Source organism: Thamnophis elegans, chromosome 16 (genome assembly GCF_009769535.1).
Source record: "Thamnophis elegans isolate rThaEle1 chromosome 16, rThaEle1.pri, whole genome shotgun sequence".
NCBI classification, from domain to species: Eukaryota; Metazoa; Chordata; class Lepidosauria; order Squamata; family Colubridae; genus Thamnophis; species Thamnophis elegans.
The window spans coordinates 4,565,533-4,585,108 of record NC_045556.1 but is presented as its reverse complement, the minus strand read 5'-3'; the positions used below and the strand labels follow the sequence as shown (position 1 = coordinate 4,585,108).

Genomic DNA, 19,576 nt, shown 5'->3' with positions numbered 1-19,576 from the left:
TCAACTTACAATCATGATTGAGCCCCAAATTTCCGCTGTTAAAGTTAAGCGAGTTTCTTGCTCCCGTTTTTAAGTGTCACGGCAGTTGATAAGTCAGTCAGCTGGTTGTTAAGTGAACCTGGCTCCCCCATTGCTGTCACTTGCCAGAAGGTTGCAAAAGGGGATCACATGGACATAGCAACGGTCATAAACCTGAGTCGGCTACCAGGAGCCTGAATTTTAAACACATGATCGCGGGGGGCACTGCAAAGGGCATAACTGTGAAAAACTATCCTAAGCCCCCCTTTTTTTCCCCCCAGCACCGTTGCCATGCCAACCGGTCACTCAACAAACGGTTGTAAGTCCAGGACTGCCGGTAAAGGCCGGACAAAGATGTTTGCAGTGGTTTGAGTCTGGTTCTTATTTTTGCCTTTCCTCGGTGACTTCCTTAGGCCTCCTATAGAAGGTGGAGTTTCCGAAGTTGAAATAATTTCACAACAAATAGAAGAAGAAACTCGGAGCGTCGCACCCGTCCAGCTTGTTAATTTTGCCTATCGGGATTTACCTCTGGCGGCCATCGATCTGTCCGTGGCAGGTTCCCAGCTCTTGTCAAATTTGGATGAGGAATACCAACGAGAAGGGTAAGCACACTTCTACTTACTTTTCACTCCCCAAACTTTTTTTCTGTGTGTGTGTGTGTGTGTGTGTTTGTGTAGGGAGGAAGGAATAAGAGCATCAATTAACATGCCTGTTGTAAAAACAACGAAGCTAATTACAGGTGGGAGGCGGGTGGATGGGCCTATCACTCGCGCAATGGCCAAATTGATTAATGGTGTATAAAGGCAGATATCTCTTTAATGGTAGTTTTTGCACTCTGAGGATGTTAGCAGAGGCTAACGGAGCAATGTATTTTAAGTTCCAGAGAACTCCGTGGTCATGTGGCCGGCATGACTCAACACCGAAGACGCACGGAGCGCTCTTCCCTTCCCACCAAAAGGTGGCCCCTATTTTTCTACTGGCATTTTTTAACGTGCTTTCGAGCTGCTAGGTTGGCAGAAGCTGGGACAAGTGGCGGGAGCTCACTCCCTTAGGCGGCGCTAGGGATTCGAACTGCCGACCTTTCTGATCGACAAGCTCAGCATCTTAGCCACTGAGCCACCCATATGTGTGTGTGTGTATGTGTATACACACACACATACATATGAACATACACACACACACACACATATTCCAGTAATTTAATTTACAGAAAAGGAACTCTCCTTTTTATGCTGTTATGCAATCTTTGTCCCAATCTCTGGATCTGACTGGATTACTGTAACACGCTCTACATGGGGCTGTCCTTGAAGAGTGTTCGAAGACTTCAGCTAGTCCAGAACGCAGCCGCGCGAGCGATTGTGGGTGCACCCAGGTACACCCACATCACACCTATCCTCCGCGATCTGCACTGGCTACCCATTAGTCTCCGGACCTTCTTCAAGGTGCTAGTCGTTACTTATAAAGCCCTACATGGCATCGGACCTGGGTACCTGAGAGACCGCCTCCTGCCAATTACCTCCCATAGACCGATCAGATCTCACAGGTTAGGTCTCCTCCGGATTCCATCTGCCAGCCAATGTCGGCTGGCGACTCCCCGGTGGAAGAGCCTTCTCTGTTGCAGCTCCGGCCCTTTGGAACGACCTCCCCGTGGAGATCCGGACCCTTACTACCCTCCGGGCCTTCTGCAAAGCCACTAAGTCCTGGCTGCTCCAGTAGGCCGGGGGGCTTGTGAAATATCCAGCCCCACGGTAACTGTGAATGTTGTGTATTTTAAAGTGTTGTTTTGTCTATTTATCCCTTTCCTTGTTTATTATAAGCCGCCCGGAGTCCTTCGGGAGTGGGCAGCATACAAGACCAATAAACATCAACATCAACACATCCACCTCTGGCAACTTCGGTTGCGCATTGTTGTTGTTACCGAATCATGTTTGTTTAAAGCTCTTAAAATTATGATCTTAATTAATTCCCTTACCAGGGAAAAAGGGTTTGATTACGGTTGTTTTTGTTGAACCCAAGACTTTAGTTTCTGACTTTGGACGGTTTGGGTTAACAAGTCCTACTAGTTCCATGGTCCTTAATTTGAAACAGGAGGTCCTGAAAAACTCTGCTGTTTTCTTTTATATATATATATCGCATTAATGCGTAATGGGAAAGAATGGTTATAAAATGCTTTTAGGCTGTGTTACTTTTGGGTTTCGTAAAATGCTTTTAGGCCGGAAATGGAACTAGGCAAATGCAGCAGAGGTCTATTCTTCTGAAAAGAAATAAGATTCAGGCTGATCTCGACATAATGCAGGATTGGAGTCAAAAATGAATTTTTAGCAGAGTTTTTTGAGCAGTACAAATAGCAGCTTCCCCTTTTCTGGCTTAAAGAGTTTCAACTTAATGAATGTAGTTCAGTGATAGAAATACATCCATTGTCAAAAAAAAAAGAGAGAGTGCTTTTTAAAAAGGGGAAAAAATGCTATTCCCACCCCCCCTAAAAAAGGGGAGAACTTGTGATATATCATTAAAACAGTAAACAGTTACAGCAACTAATGATCTATCGCATCTATTCGAGGTTGACTCAGCCTTCCATCCTTCTGAGGTGGGTAAAATAAGGACCCAGATGATTGGGGGGCAAGAGGCTGACTCTGTAAACCGCTTAGAGAGGGCTGTAAAAGCACTGCGAAGCGGTATATGAGTCTGCTATAGCAAGTGCCCTTCCTTCCCTCCCATTGGTTAGAATGCAGTATTGCAGGCTAACTCTGCCCACAGTCAGGAGTTCGAGCCTCACCAGGCTCAAGGTTGACTCAGCCTTCCGTCCTTCCGAGGTGGATAAAATGAAGACCCAGATTGTTGGGGTTTATAAGCTGACTCTGTAAACCACGTAGAGAGGGATGTAAAGCGGCATATAAGTCTTAAGTACTATTGATAAGGAAGGAGGGAGGGAGGGAGGGAAGGAAGGAAGGAAGGAGGGAGGGAGGGAGGCTATGGTGGTGCAGTGGTTAGAATGCAGTATGGCGGTATCCTGACCGTCTCAAAGTTGACTCAGCCTTCCATCCTTCCGATGGAAGCCCTTATATAAACATACAGTCCTTGACTTACAATCACAATGGAGCCCAACATTTCTGTTGTTGAGTAAGACATTTGCCAAGTGAGGTTTTTGCCCCATTTTACGACCTTTCTCGCCGCAGCTGTTAAGTGAATCGCTGCAGTTGATCAGTTAGTAACCCGGTTGTTAAGTGGATCTGGCTTCCCCCTTGACTTTGCTTGTCAGAAAGTCGCAGGCCTGACCTTCCCAGGACCTTGGGACACAGCAACGGTCGTAAGTGTGGAACCAATCACCCATCACCTCACGCTCGTGCGATCGTAGGGAGGTTACGAAGGTCGCAAGCATGAGAAATGGCCATACGTCCCTTTTGAGCTGTTGTAAGTAAGGAACTGTTGTAAAAGTCAAGGACTCCCTATATATTTAGTTTTCGGACCTGAGGGTTGATACATCCCTTTTGTTAAATTTGGATGCTCTTGTGGGCTGTGTTGTGTTGAGCCAAATTCCGTGTCCTTCACGTGGCGCCGTGCCGTATTTGGCGCATCACTTCCCCTTCTCCGAGCCACGAAAGCGGAAACTCTGACATCTGTTAACAGCTTGAGTTAGGAGTGTTTATAGTGGCTCATTACCAGAGTATTACGGTAATCTTTCCCCCTCCTCGTTTGCTGTTGAGCATTCGCTTAAACAGCGGTATATTACGAAAATTGTCAGTTGGTAAATAGAATTGGGTTTGTACACAGGGAAAGGCTGATGCGTTTCTCCTTTTTTTTCGTAAATTGGCATCTTCCCCCTCTCAGCACATTTTTAAAACCACTCAGTTTAAAAAGAATTGTATAAATAGATTTATACCAGGGATCTCACCTAGCAGCTTGCTTTTTAAAAAAAAAAAATCGCAAAATTATACTTATTTCCATAAATGCCCCATTGCTGATGAAAGCAGTTTGATCTCTTCCTTTGATCCCATCCTGTTAGAATGGCAGAAGGGTATTAATAAATTTGCATGGGCAGGGAAGAAGCCGAGAGTAAAACTAAAAATAATGCAAGATGCACGTGAGAGGGGAGGTTTGAAATTACCCAATTTAAAACTATACTACGACGCAGTAGCTTTATCTGTAATTAGTAAATTGGATTAATTTAACAAATGATCGGATACTTAATATCGAGGGGTATGATCCGGTATATGGCTGGCATGCTTACCTGCTATATAACAAAAAAAAGTGGGCAAGAATTTTAAAAGTCATATTCTAAGGAATGCTTTACTGTGGGGTTTGGAAAAAATATCAATACAAATTAAATGATAAAGATACCCATGTGGGCAATTCCTAGACATGCAATAGAAAATATGAACATAGTACAAAAACAGGATATAATTACTTATAGACAGCTTCTTACCCTAGAAAGGGGGTGTATTACAACTAAAATCCTTGGATGAATTAAAAGAGGAAAAGGTAATTCAAACATGGTTCCAGTATGGACAGCTACAGGCCAGGTGGAAAACAGATCAAAAAATTGGTTTTATGCAAGTCGGGAATAATTTATTTAAACAAATAAGAGATCAAAGCTTAATGCATATAAAGAGACTATACAATGTATTAATACAGATGGACTCCGAAACAGAATTAGTTGAAGATGTTCAGTTTCTTTTAGTATTCGCTTGGATCAAATTGCTGTCTCTCTAGCTATGTATCCTACTTAAAACTGGAAATAAATTTATCTTGGTTTTGTTTTTGTTTTTTTGCAATTTACATCTAGTCAGTTCTGGGAACTGTCTGCCAGGTACAATTCAGGCATCTAATTTTTCTACCACTTTGCAAGCAACTGGGAATATTTTTGATGGATGTTTTGATGGTCCTTTGGTTATGAACCTTTTTGATGTTTGTTGTTATAATAATAATACACTGCTTTTAAATGACGGTATAATTCACAAAATGCACACTTATAACTTACATCCTTAAAGAATGATAAGCATACATTTTCTAAGGGAAGACTTTAAAAACAATCCTTATCCTTAATTATATCTTTTTGTCGGTAGTAATTTCAGACCCATTCCAATGTCTATATTTCCATCCGCTTGATTTATTTTTGCTTTTAACAAGGTGAGCCCTAGTTAAAATTCCAGCCTTCTATTCTCACCGTTGCTTTAAACATACAGGCATCTCTGCCATCTACTGTCCATTCTGGGGAATTTTTAAAAAAATATATATCAGAATTAGAATAAATATTTAGGAATGACAGATAAAGAAATGAAATAGGAACCTAGATTTTAGAATCTAGAAATATTGTTGGGAGAAGGAATGTGGCTATTTATTTTTCAATGTAAGTAAGATCATCCCATAGCTACAATTTTGGAAAATACTGCGATTTAACATCGCTATAACTCCTGCGTGTCTGTAATTAAGCCTCCTGTTCTTGATAGATGGCAACTGAGGTCCCAAGAGAATGACTTAGGAAGTTTATTAGTAAATCTGGTGCTCTCTGTTCTGTTGCATTATGTAAAGACTTAATAATATTTGCTCTGGAACATTAAGTCCTGAAGAGGAAGGACACATTCGGTTTCATTGGCAGATGTTTCAAGGAAGAGTAAAACGCTTTGCATACTGAGTGGATTCCTGTTCAATTAGTTGTTGGTGTCTGAAATAAAAATTCCCAGGTAGCCAGTGCTGGGGAAGACCTCTCCAGTAAACTTCGCTGCTGGATAAAATAATTTAGTGCTTTGATTCAGTATCAATAATTTAGTGCTTTGATTCAGACAGTGTCGGCTGGCGACTACCCAGGAGAGGGTAGCCAAGCCACTGAGCCAAGGTGGCGCAGTGGTTAAATGCAGCACTGTAGGCTACTGCTAGATCAGCAGGTCAGCGGTTCAAATCTCACCGGCTCAGGGTTGACTCAGCCTTCCATCCTTCCGAGGTGGGTAAAATGAGGACCCAGATTGTTGGGGGCAATATGCTGACTCTCTGTAAACCGCTTAGAGAGGCCTGAAAGGCCTATGAAGCGGTATATAAGTCTACTGCTATTGCTATTGCTTCTCTGTAGCCGCCTCCGACCCTCTGGAATAAACTGCCCCCAGAGATCCGGACCCTACCCACTCTCATGGCCTTCCGAAAGGCTCTTAAGACCTGGCTATTCCGGCAGGCCCCGGGCTGTTGAACTCACGATTGAGTTCCAGCCCCGATTGGACTGGATGTGTGTTGTGGTCTTTTTAATCTATGTTTCTGTGTTTTTAACTTCTATTTTATATGTGTTGTTGTAAGCCGCCCGGAGTCCTTCGGGATTGGGCGGCCTATAAATTTATCAAACATCAAACATCAACATCAAACATAAGGCAGCACGCATTGTCTTAACTGTTCTTCCTTTACTCATTACTGTACTTTACTTTAACTTTACTTTACTTACTTGCTTGCTTACCATATTTTTCAGAGTATAAGATGCAGTTCCCCCCCCCCAAAAGAGGGTGACAATTTGGGTACGTTGAATGTAGCCCCCACCTACCCACCGGCCTCCACCCTTTGGCCTCTACCTCCCAGCAATTTGCCTCCTTGCAGCAAACAGCAAACAGCCTGCTTCCGTTTCGGCACACTGATTAGCACAAGCAGCTGATTGTCAGTTGGATCTGCCTCCCGACGATCAGCTGTTTCAGGCTGCAGGGATTGCTTATTGCTGCCTCCGCGCGCCTCATTTTCGGTCTCTGCGTGTCCCATTTTTGGCCTCTGCGTGCCCCGTTTTTGGCCTCTGTGTACCCCATTTTCTGCCCATTCCAATCCCCACCCGCCAGGAACGGGCAGAAAATGGGGGGGGCGGGCGGAGGCTGAAAACAGGATGCAGCAATAGGCTAGGGCAATCCATTGGGGTTGAATCCAGACTGTGCTTCCTTATTACAAAGAGAACTTTGCAAACTGGACTTAACACCAGGTGTCCAGTGAGCATGATGCGTTCACGAAGCAGATGGGTTGAGTACATATGTACACATAAAGATACGTTTCATTAAGGATATTGTGTTGTGATGATTTAGGCGGGGCTGGACCAGGATCAAGTACGAAAGCTCCGTGGAAGGATGGGAAGGATGGTCACATCCTTTCAGCCCAACTATTTATGATTCCTGCTAAGAGGGTGGAACGGAGAACCCCAGATTAAATTTGCATCCCGCATCAGAAGGAAAGGCGGGCTATAAGTTTAATCAATAGGATAGAAGAGAATAAAAAAGAATAGAATAATAAGAGATTAGAATAATAGAATAGAATAGAAAATAGAATAGAAAAACAGAATAGAGTAATAGAAAAAAATAGAATAGAATTAGAAGAATAGGATAATAGAATAAGATAATGGAATAGAAAATAGAACAGAATATAGAATAAAATATAGAACAGAATAGAATAGAAAAAAGTATAGAATAGAAAAACAGAATAGAGTAATAGAAAAAAATAGAATAGAATTAGAAGAACAGGATAATAGAATAAGATAATGGAATAGAAAATAGAATAGAATATAGAATAAAATATAGAATAGAATAGAATATAAAAAAGTATAGAATAGAATAGAAAGTATAGAAAATGGAATAGAAAAACAGAATAGAGTAATAGAAAAAAAATAGAATAGAATTAGAAGAATAGAATAAGATAATGGAATAGAAAATAGAATAGAATATAGAATAAAATATAGAACAGAATAGAATAGAAAAAAGTATAGAATAGAATAGAAAATAGTATAAAAAATAGAATAGAAAAACAGAATAAAGTAATAGAAAAAAATAGAATAGAATTAGAATAATGGAATAATAGAATAAGATAATGGAATAGAAAATAGAATAGAATATAGAATAAAATATAGAACAGAACAGAATAGAATAGAAAAAAGTATAGAACAGAATAGAATATAGAATAGAATAGGAGCAGAGCTGGAAGGGACCTTGGAGGTCTTCTAGTCCAACCCCCTGCTAAATAAGAACGGACTCTTAAATACTCCCAACCGCTTTCTGCTCACACAGAACCCGGCTGCTTCTGCCTTGCTCTTCTTCACCTGTCTGCCTTTCTCTCGTCTGTCTTCCTCTTCCTCCTCCTCCTCCTCCTTCCCTCTGTTTTTCTCCCCTTCAGATCTAACTGGCTTAAGCCATGCTGCGGGAGGCGAGCGGCCATTTGGCAGGTATTTTTGCTCAGCGCCAGCCTCAACAGCTTCCTGGTAGCCTGTGTAGTTTTGGTGGTGATCCTTCTGACGCTGGAGCTCCTCATAGATGTAAAACTCCTCCAGTGTGAGTAGCAGGCTTTTCTCTCTTCGCTGTTTTTGTTTTCTTCTTCCGGAAATGTTTGAGCAAACCGTAGCATACGGGCAGTCCTCGGTTTTACGACAGTCCGTTGAGTCACCGTTCGAAGCTACGACGGCGCAGGGAGGGGGGGGGAGAAAGGGAATTCCGACCCTTTTTCATACTTATGGGACTGCCTTTACGCCATGGCATGAAACCTCACGCAGCCACAAAGGGGGAATAAAAAATATTATTCAGACAGGTTTTATTTGAATATCGTTTCTGCTTCCTTCACACACACACACACACACACACACACACACACACACACACACAACCTCCTGCCACAGCTCTTATCCCCCCGCCTGTGTGTTTCTCCGTTAACCGCTTTTCCAGCGTAAAAAAGCACATCGTTTCGTTTCGGGTTTTTCCAGAATGTCGAAAGTTTAAGAAACAACACTTAGAAAGTTGTGTGTATTTGCCCTCTTTTTGCTTTGAGGCTACTTCCAGCTACATTCCTGCTGTCAGTTCTGGAATGTATGCGACTACGTGTCCGGGGAGAGCGGGGGAGGGGGGGAGACTGTGCACATAGACACGTACACACCGAAACATGCGCCTCTCTTTGCATCCGCTTACTGCCATATTGATTTTTTTCTTATGGCCAGGAGGGTTAATCCATGCATGTTGTTTGAGTGATAACCATCAGTGTCATATTTTAACGTTATGGTAATAGTTGGGTGTTCCAGTCCCGGACTTAACAATCCTTCTACAAAAAGGACAGCCCTTCCTTATGTTGGAGGCGCCAGTGCAAAGCAAACATTGCCTCCTCCAAACATGCCCGTTTTGCAAGATCCAACCTGGGCCGTTCACCGCTTTGAAGTTTGAAGAGCTCGGAAGACTAAACCTCCAGTTCTGATGAACGACCCAGATTGGACCTAGCAATATTATCCCGAGACATCATTATATTTGCTTTCATTCATGTTTGTTTTGACCCCGAACCTCTGGAAATTCCCCTAAATCTCTCTCTATAAAAACGGGGGTGTCCGTCCCAGCGTAAGTCTGGAACGCCTCGAGCAATTTCAACCAAACTTGGTACACAGATGAATTAACTCTCTGGAAATAAATACTGTGAGGGTAAGGCACCCTGGTGTGTGTGTGTGTGTGTGTTTCTGTCCAGATACAGCCTGTTGTGCCTTAACATGGCTTCTATTGTACTGCCGTAAAATGGATTCTACTGTACAGCGGAGTGGAGTTGCCATGGTAACTCCCTCTGGGGAAAAATCCAACATTAGAAATTATGTAAGGTCTGGACATTTTCACCCTATACGTAAATACCCGGGCAGTGCCGAGTTATCGGCTAGTTCTTTATAAACTTTATTTCCCATAATATTGTCTTTGAGCCTGCTTTCCAAAATGGTGACATTAATTTAAGAATACGAAGGAAAACGGACAGCTGCGTTTAATTCTAAAATACATTTTAAGACCGTTCTGCTTTGGCCTATGCATTACACTTACAAATTGTAAGCCGCCCGGAGTCCTACGGGATTGGGCGGCATATAAATGCTATTAAACTTATAAACTTATAAACTTACACGCATCATATCTCATATTTGGCCTATGCATTACACACATCATATGGCTTGTGTGATGTGTTGTTGCCAGGGTGGGAGCTTATTATATTATTTTATTAATTTGCTATGGGATTGTTCTCTTTTATTTGTTTTATTGTTTTATATGTGAGGTTTTTCCCGTAAGCCGCCTTGAGTCACCCTGTGCGAACAGGCGGCAATATAAATTTCCTAAAATAAAAATAAAATAAATATCTAACTTGTGGTGGTTTTTTTTTTTTGTCCTTAAATTGTAGTTTCAAGCGCATCACAATTTGCTGGTGTCATTCACTGGATCAGCCTGGTTATCCTATCGATCTTCTTTTCCGAGGTAAGAGAAATACGAACTGTTACCGTAAGGAAAAGAAATATATCTGGATTTTCTCACAGGAGAAAATGGGGTTGTTGTTTTATTTTCCTATCCTTCAGTAAACGTATTTTTAATTGGGACACAACAGACTTTCGGTTTTTGGAAGAGGCTCTCCCGAACTCATTTTAATGTGCTAATGGTCCGGGGAAGACCAGCGTACGAATCCGCTCCCGATTAAGAATCGAGAATGTCCCAGTAAACCTCTGGAGACCAGAGAGCCATAAATAGCCGCTTTTATTGACAGATGCTTTACTTCCATTGTCACTTGAAGTGTTGAAATGAGTGGCGCGATCAATAGAAATGAGAACAATTGGCCTCTACACTGTTCCAGAGGACGTAGTTGTGGCATTGTGCACAATTGAAGACATCTCAATCAAAGACTAGAATTAAGTCTAGAATTAAAAAACATCTTGACTAGCACTGATGATGGTTGCTTAGTTTGGGCCACGAAATGTCTGTAAGAAAAGGATCCCACAGTCCTCCTCCTCCTCCTCCTCCTCTTCCTCTTCCTCCTCCTCCTTCTCCATCTTCACCTCCACACTGCAAACCCCACTCCCTTCCAGCACTGATAATGTTAGCTAGTTGGGTAATGAAAGGCCTGCAAGAAAATAACTAAGCTCAGAGAGCACTGAGGATCCCACAGTTCTCCTCCTCCTCCTCCTTTCTTCTTCTTCTTCTTCTTCTTCTTCTTCTTCTTCTTCTTCTTCTTCTTCTTCTTCTTCTTCTCCTCCTCCTCCTCCTCCTCCTCCTCCTCCTCCTCCTCCTCCTCCTCCTCCTCCATCTTCACCTCCACACTGCAAACTGATAGTCCACACTGCAGTCTTCCAGCACTGATAATGTTAGCTAGTTGGGTAATGAGAGGTCTGCAAGAAAACAACCAAGCTCAGAGAGCACTGAGGATCCCACAGTTCTCCTCCTCCTCCTCACTGCAAATCCCACTCACTTGTAGCACTGATGACGTTCCCTAGTTAGGTAATGAAACGCCTGCAAGAAAACTATCAAGCTCAGAGAGCACCAAGGAGCCCACAGTTGTCGTCGTCCTCCTCCTCCTCCTCCTCCTCCTCCTCCTCCTCCTCCTCCTCCTCCTCCTCCTCCTCCTCTACCTCCACACTGCAAACCCCACTCCCTTCCAGCACTGATAATGTTAGCTAGTTGGGTGATGAGAGGTCTGCAAGAAAACAACCAAGCTCAGAGAGCACCTTACAAAGTCGTCTCAATCTGCCACCATAATCTGCGCCTCCATTTTTCTCTCCCTTCTCTCTTGGCATTTAATTTGCGGCTTCTTTGGAGCAGAGGTGTAGCTTTCAGATTGGGTTGTTTTGCATTAGCAGTGCCCGCATTAGCAGTGCCCGCCAAAGAGCTTCTCCTAAACGTCACATGTGCATTGATCTAGTACAATTTCCCCCCCCGCCCGCCCCCCAGGTTGCCACCATTTGAAATGTGTAGCAAATTAAGTGGGTTTGTTTTCTTAAAATGGTAAACTTCCTAGAACTTGCTCTGCGGGAAATTTAGAACACACGAGTAGCTGAAAAAGCATCAGATCTCTTCACTCGTCACGGCCCACGCCTACCAAATTGTTCAAACCAGGGGTGTCCAGTCTTGGCCCCTTTAAGACCCGTGGACTTCAACTCCCAGCATTCCCCAGCCAGCTCTGTAGGGGATGCTGGGAGTTGAAGTCCGCGGGTCTTAAAGGGGCCAAGACTGGACACCCCTGGTTTTAAACTGTCCCAAGTTCTGTTAAACAGTATTTGCAAACTTGAAGCCTTAAAGAGATTTAATTTCTGATTGCCTGCTTGTAAATGGCCAAATTCATACTTCATTAGGAACGTATTTTCTTGCCAAACTTCAAATAAGGCATGAAATTGGCTTAGCAGCTGTGTTCACTTAAACCATAGACAAACGCAATGTTTCCTCCCAACACACAAACGCACACGCACGCACCAGCAATTGGGTTAGAAACTGATCGTTTTTAACACTGGGATCGGTTTAGTCTCACCCCTCATTAAGCACATCACACAGATGGGGAGGAGAGCATTAATCTCCCTTCCTGTTCTGACCAAGGCTTCCCGAGAGCATGAAGCAAACTCCTGGTCCCGACAAAAACCCCTTTGATTAATTTGCTGTGAATTCTGCTCATTTACATCCAGCAAAGTCTTTCAAGGGAGGATTTATAGTCACAGACCTTATCTGGCTTGGAGAGCTGCCAGGCCGATCTCTGCAGAAGGTGGCAAGGAATCTCGGAGAGTCACAAACCAATTAATTATCTCCTGCAAACTCCACTCCCCCTTTGCTCTTCTTTTATTTCCTCTGGGAGGGGCCCTTCACCGTCCACCTGTGGCCTTACTCCCAAGTCGACCTCTGTTCTTTAGCTCTTCCCTTCCTCTGGCAACACTGGGAACAGGCTCCAGCTGTTCTTCTGCCTCACTGATGTCTGTCTCTGAAGGCAGCTGATAACTGTCAGACGGCTCTGTCCCTCTGTCTGCCTCCGACACAGAGCCCTCATCAGAGCCTTCCTCAGACTCCAGGACTGGCCCATCATCCTCCCCAGCCTCCTCACTGTCCGAATCTGCTGCCAAGTCCTCTGGAATAAGAATGAAATAAACTTTCTATATCATTGATGCCGGCGGGTTTTTTAAAGGAATGTGAAAAACACAAATGCTAATTGTCTCCCATCTCCCTCTTCCTCCTCTCTTGTTTCCCAACATCGACTCTCTCTAGACTATTTTGAGAATAGTCGTACTTGGTATATGGGACTATATTGAAAACAAAATTGAGGTAAGTCCAAAGTAACGGAATCTTTTTTTGATCCGTCCCTCTTGGTATGCATCGCTTACGTTTCTGCTACTCATTGTCAGCAACCAGGTTAAAGTCAAAATTCAAGGTGGGATATTCTGCCCCAAACTGTAGCTCCTTTGCACAGAACCTGCCAAACTGTAGCTGATTCTTGACTTACGACCACATTTGAGCCCAAAATTTGTGTTGCTAAGCAAGACGTGCAAATGCAATATGGGGGAAATTGTGGATTATGGATCCAAAGAAGGGGAAGGATTGGATTAACCCAAGCAATAATGGCAGGCATAAGAAACCAGGATCCAGGATAGAGTTCAAAAGTACTACAAGTTTTATTTCCTGTTATTTATACACAAGAATTCGATCTACTCAGAGGGAAATTGGCACTAGAGAAGAGTCAACGGAAATTCACAGAGAGTGGGACTTAGGCGCCTTTGTGGCTGCATAACGATTCCAAACTGATGACTCATTTGACTCCACCTTCAGGCTCCATCTGGTTTTCTCCTAAAGATAACGCGCATTCAGAAATAATGCCTATGTGATTCCGATGACATCCTTTTCCCATTAGGTATTTGATGGTGCTGTGATCATCTTATCATTGGCTCCCATGGTAGCCTCTACAGTGGCTAACGGGCCCAGCAGCCCATGGGATGCTATTAGCCTCATTATTACCCTGAGAATTTGGAGAGTCAAGCGGATTATTGATGGTAAGTCAACAGTGAATTATTGTTTTTCCTTCTTTTTTTCCCCTCACTTGGTTGTGCGCTGCCCGGAATCACCTGTTTTGGTGGAGAGGAGTATAAATTTGAAAAATTAACCAATAAAAATAAGCCATTCCTTCCTTAAATGGATAAAATCTGTTTTAGGCTAAATGTGAGTGGAAAACAGTTGACCCTCGCTGAGAAGATAAACAAATTCCCAGTGTATTTAAAGTCACATGTAATTGTCTGGGCAATTAGATTTAACAACAACAACAACAATTTTTTCCCCCACAGTTGCTCAACTTCAATTTGCAAGTCCCGGTACTTTGTGATTTTTTCTTGCTGTTTATCTTCAATTCGTGCATCTCCGGGTATTGCAGTGTGCAATTGCAATACTGGCCACTGTGATACAATTCTGTTGTTGCGATAATAATAATAATAGAAAAAAGTATGGTTCATTGACATTGCAATTCCTGGAGATGCACGAATTGAAGATAAACAGCAAGAAAAAATCGCAAAGTACCAGGACTTGCAAATTGAAGTTGAGCGACTGTGGAAAAAGAAATTGTGTGTTGTCCCAATTGTAATTGGACCCCTTGGAGCAATACCCAGAGGGCTACCTCGCTATTTGGAAATTTTAGATTTATCAGACTTGAACATTCTGATTCTACAAAAAAAACCACCCTACTTGGAACAGCTTATATCCTCCGACGTTACCTTAACAGTTCCTAGGTCCTTGGTTAGGACTCGAGCTGTTGAGCTACCAACCAGCCCCAAAGGCTGTGAATCTCACCAAAGATTAACCACATAATAATAATTATTATCTGCATCAGAATGTGGAGCTAGGAAAAAGAAAAAGCTGCCAACCAGTTCAATGCTTGGCAACTTCTTTTAAAGAAACTCCATGTGAAAATCCACCGTTGATCCATTAGAGCAATATTTCTCAACCTTGGCCATGTTAAGATGCGTGGACTTCAACTCCCAAAATTCTCCAGCTGGGGAATTCTGGGAGTTGAAGCCCACGCATCTTAACATGGCCAAGGTTGAGAAATATTACATTAGATAATTAGAGTAGAACAGGTGATCTTGACTGAGCAAATCTTGTTTCTATTTTCCTAAGTGATCCCCCCCCTCCAGCTGTCTTTCTTTTAAAACCTCTAAAGCAGATTTGAGAAGATCTGAGAATAGGTGATTTTCACAAGCGGAGAGAATCTTATCTTAAAGTTGGTTGTTCGGGATTATCCCCCCCTTCTAATTGCACCCCAGTTCTTTAAATAATCTAACTTGTCAAGGGGCGCATCGTAACCCCTTCCGTTTTCAGTAGCCATTGTGGTAGCTGATGAGTAGTGCAGAACAGCCTTCCACCTGGTGTGAAATATACTATTTGTACGGTTGTGATTCGTAGCCTACGTCCTGCCGGTTAAAGTGGAAATGGAGATGGTGATTCAGCAGTACGAAAAAGCCAAGGTTATTCAGGACGAGCAGCTGGAAAGACTGACCCACATCTGCCAAGAACAGGGGGTAAGTCACACACAATCCTATTGTCATGCCAGCATCCAAAGGTTTTCTTTCTTGAATTTTGGTTCGGCTTAAAACCAATCAGGCAGGGAGGCATGCTTGTTTCCGTTGATAAACCAAACTCCATGAAATAATTATATCCAGTCGGATCACTGTGAGTTCAGAGTGTAAAAAAGAAAATCAGTTTGACAAGGACGGATAAACATTACTAAAAAGGTATGTGCTAGTCGTTCCTGACTCTAGAGGGCGGTGCTCATCTCCGTTTCAAAGCCGAAGAGCCAGCGCTGTCCGAAGTCATCTCCGTGTTCATGTGGCCGGCATGACTCAACGCCGAAGGCGCACGGAATGCTGTTCCCTTCCCACCAAAGGTGGCTCCTATTTTTCTACTTGCATTTTTTACATGCTTTCAAACTGCTAGGTTGGCAGAAGCTGGGACAAGTCACGGGAGCTCACTCCATTACGCGGCGCTAGGGATTCGAACCACCGACCTTTCTGATCGACAAGCTCAGCACCTTAGCCACTGAGCCACCCTGACCTATAATAAAAAGGACAGAAATTGGGTTGGTCCCATCAGGCACCGCCTAGCGGTGTTTAGAGCTACACAAAGTCTTTCAGTAGTAGTAGCAGTTAGACTTATATACCGCTTCATAGGGCTTTCAGCCCTCTCTAAGCGGTTTACAGAGTCAGCATATTGCCCCCAACAACAATCCGGGTCCTCATTTCACCCACCTCGGAAGGATGGAAGGCTGAGTCAACCTTGAGCCGGTGAGATTAGAACCGCTGAACTGCAGATAACAGTCAGCTGAAGTGGCCTGCAGTATTGTACCCTAACCACTGCGCCACCTCGGCTCATTTCAGTCTTTCTTCCTGACTGCGGTAGTCCTAAACTGGATCATTAATGGAGGATACGTAGAATTCCTTAAATTTAAAGAAACCGTGGATCCTGACCTTTTACTCTGCACATTTCTACGTTAGCCAGTGCTCCATGCTCGACTGCCAGGCTGCGCTTATGCCTTTTGGCCACAGGGTGGCAGCAAAGGCACTCATTTCATTTTCCTAGGTCAATCTGGCTACTAATGCAATTCTGGATGCTAATTTGACTTTTCCTCTCTAAATAATTACTTGCGAATTGTGGGGTGGGGTCGTCTTGCATCCTCTGAAAGAGCCCAACTTGTCTGAACATTAAGCCTTCCTGGATGAAAGGGTTTATCTGATAGATTTAAATTATTTTTTTCCCCACCACCTGAACACATTTTCTCCCCTTTTCTTCACTGGCAAGTTATTTTGGACAGTATTAGGCTGTTTCTGGGTGCTTTGGGGGAACTATTATAAATTGAGGGCCATCCTCTGATGTAAATACAGCATTTTTATTCTGCTTGTTGTCTTTCGAACTCTCATGGTTTTTTTTTTCATGCCTCCCAAAATTGCATTTCTAGTTGATCGTACCAAAACGTTGAATTTAGAAAAGCAGGGTACTGTTTCATATCCACTGCTTCCTTTCACTTATTTCATATTCCTAGCCATGGATACACCTCCGCTTATTAAATGTCATGGGATCATTTTCCCAGGAAAGGCAAAACACCACATAATGGATCTCTCAGGGGATCACATATCCCACTTTCTACCTCGACTGATTTTTGCTGAAAGAAATGTTGAGACTTAGGGAACCTGCCTTTGTTCTAGAGGTCAGATAGCAGTTTCTTATATCCTAACGGCCGTCCGGCTCTGCTACTTGTCCATCAATATAATGCCTGATTTTTGGAGCCCGGATGGTTTTTGGGCCCCCCGAAATTCGCCCAAGAAATGGTTCCCCTTGCAGTCAAATTTGGCTGAATGAAACTCTTTAACTACCTCAAAAGAACCAGCAGTGGCTTCTGATATTGAGGCTTGTTTGACCTTGAGGCTAAAAAAAAAACCCCCAACCAACCACAGTAGCAGCAAAACTGCTATAAGTTGGAAACCGCAGCTATCTATTACAAGTACATATTGCCATGGCTAGTCTAGAAGTAGCAGGAAATTTAGATGTATAATTGTATATGTATTTATAGCTAGAGAAAGTGTGACCAGTTTTTGGAGCAAGCATAATATTGCTGCATTCATGCCAGTTTTCACAACCTGTTGTGGCCCGCCAGTGGAGCTGGCAGTAGATTCGGAGAGTGAGGAGGTTGGAGAGGAACCTGGGCCAGTCCTGGAGTCTGGAGAAGGCTCTGATGAGGGCTCTGTGTCGGAAGCAGAGAGGGGGCCAGGGCCATCTGACAGTTACCAGTTGCCTTCAGAGTCAGACATCAGTGAGGCAGAAGAACAGCTGGAGCCTGTTCCCAGTGTGCGCATGCGCAGAGTGGCCAGACGAAGGGAACAGCTAAAGAACAGGGGTCGACTTGGGAGTAAAGCCACAGGGGGACGATTAATGGTCCCTCCCAGAGGAAATAAAAGCGGAGCGAAAGGGGAGTGGAGTTTGCAGGAGACCATTAGTTCGCTTCATTGGTTCGGGACTCTCCGAGACTCCTTGCCAAGTTCTGCAGAGATCGGCCTGGCAGCTCTCCAAGCCAGATAAGGTCTGTGACTGTAAATCCTCCCTTAAAAGACTTTGCTGGATGTGAATGAGCAGAATTCACAGCAAATTAAATCATCTTTCTCTCTCTCTCTCTCTCTCTCTCTCTCTCTCTCTTTCTCTGCTCTCTTTCTCTCTCTTCTCTCCTCTCTTTCTCTCCTCCCCCCCTCTCTCTCTCCTTTCTCTCTCTCTCCTCTCTCTCTCTCCTCTCTCTCTCCTTCTCTCCTTTCTCTCTCTCTTTCTCTCCTCTCTCTCTCTCCTCTCTCTTTCTCTTCTCTCTTTCTTTCTGACTCTATCTCTCTCCTTTGTCTCTCCTCTCTTTCTCTCCTCTCTCTCTCTCTGGCTTCAGTTCGAAATCCGACAGCTGCGGGCACATCTGGCCCAGCAAGACCTGGACCTGGCAGCTGAGAGGGAGGCAGCTTTGCAGGTGCCTCACATGCTGAAGAAACAGACAGGCAACCGATACAAAGTGGTGGCCACCGGAGGCGATTCTGATGACGAAACCACCGAGAACATCACGGAGTTGCGTCCGGCTCGGGGTAAGCGGCCGAGAGTCCCTTGTTACGTCTTCCTTCCCACTCCCCCCCCCTTAGTGGAGAACGTTTAAGCTGGGGTGTTCTTGTTAAGTAGTATCTGATGTGTGTAGATTTCCTCCGGTTGTAGAAAGAAGCGACAGAGAGGATCTTAGGACCAGGACAAGACGCAGGAGCTGCATTTTTTAAGAAGTGGGCTTGCGCCCTTAGTAGTTTTCATCCCAGGTAGGAATCTTGGATTCCAAATTTAGTAGGACACTGTTAATAGCAATAGCAGTTTGACTTATATACCGCTTCATAGGGCTTTCAGCCCTCTAAGCGGTTTACAGAGTCAGCATATCGCCCCCACAGTCTGGGTCCTCATTTCACCCACCTCGGAAGGATGGAAGGCTGAGTCAACCCTGAGCCGGTGAGATTTGAACCACCGAACTGCAGATAACAGTCAGCTGAAGTGATCTGCAGTACTGCACCCTAACCACTGCGCCTCCTCGGCTCTAGATAGATAGATAGATAGATAGATAGATAGATAGATAGATAGATAGATAGATAGATAGATAGATAGATAGATAGATAGATAGATAGATAGATAGATAGATAGATAAGATATATATATAGATGGATGGATGGATGGATGGATGGATGGATGGATGGATAGATAGATAGATAGATAGATAGATAGATAGATAGATAGATAGATAGATAGATAGATAGATAGATAGATGATAGATAGATAGATAGATAGCAATAGCAATAGCAATAGCAGTTCGACTTATATACCGCTTCATAGGGCTTTCAGCCCTCTCTAAGCGGTTTACAGAGTCAGCATATCGCCCCCACAGTCTGGGTCCTCATTTCACCCACCTCGGAAGGATGGAAGGCTGAGTCGACCTTGAGCCGGTGAGATTTGAACCGCTGAACTGCAGATCACAGTCAGCTAAAGTGGCCTGCAGTACTGCACCCTAACCACTGCGCCACCTCGGCTCTTGTTATGTTGACGGGTAGCTTTCCAAAGTGGGTGTTGCATCCCAGTTCCATTCATCTACTTCTTCTTTCGCCTCTGAGTACATGAACATAACTTTATCATTTATGCATGCGTTCCTTGAGGGTTACATTAGGAGGGGAAGAGAATAGCGCAGACCTCTTAAGTAGGGTTGAAGTCCCTGGGCTTGGCAAGGCCCGTCTTAAACTTGGATGCTTCCTAGGGTGTGTTTCTAGGTAGCTACA

The 19,576-nt window shown here is 43.8% G+C and overlaps 1 protein-coding gene across 2 annotated transcripts in view; it reads left to right on the top strand.

Annotated features, from left to right (window-relative positions):
• The first annotated feature begins 509 nt into the window (after positions 1–509).
• TMEM266 (transmembrane protein 266) overlaps positions 510–19,576 on the top strand; it is a 33,003-nt gene continuing 13,936 nt past the window's right edge. The window contains exons 1-6 of one of the 2 annotated variants that reach the window (XM_032232483.1): positions 510–620; positions 10,147–10,220; positions 12,978–13,034; positions 13,618–13,756; positions 15,156–15,271; positions 18,169–18,358. In XM_032232483.1, the coding sequence (XP_032088374.1) occupies positions 599–620; positions 10,147–10,220; positions 12,978–13,034; positions 13,618–13,756; positions 15,156–15,271; positions 18,169–18,358 (598 nt within the window). In that variant the 5' untranslated portion in view covers positions 510–598. The remainder of the gene's footprint in view (positions 621–10,146; positions 10,221–12,977; positions 13,035–13,617; positions 13,757–15,155; positions 15,272–18,168; positions 18,359–19,576) is intronic. The other variant, XM_032232484.1, reaches the window with a different exon arrangement.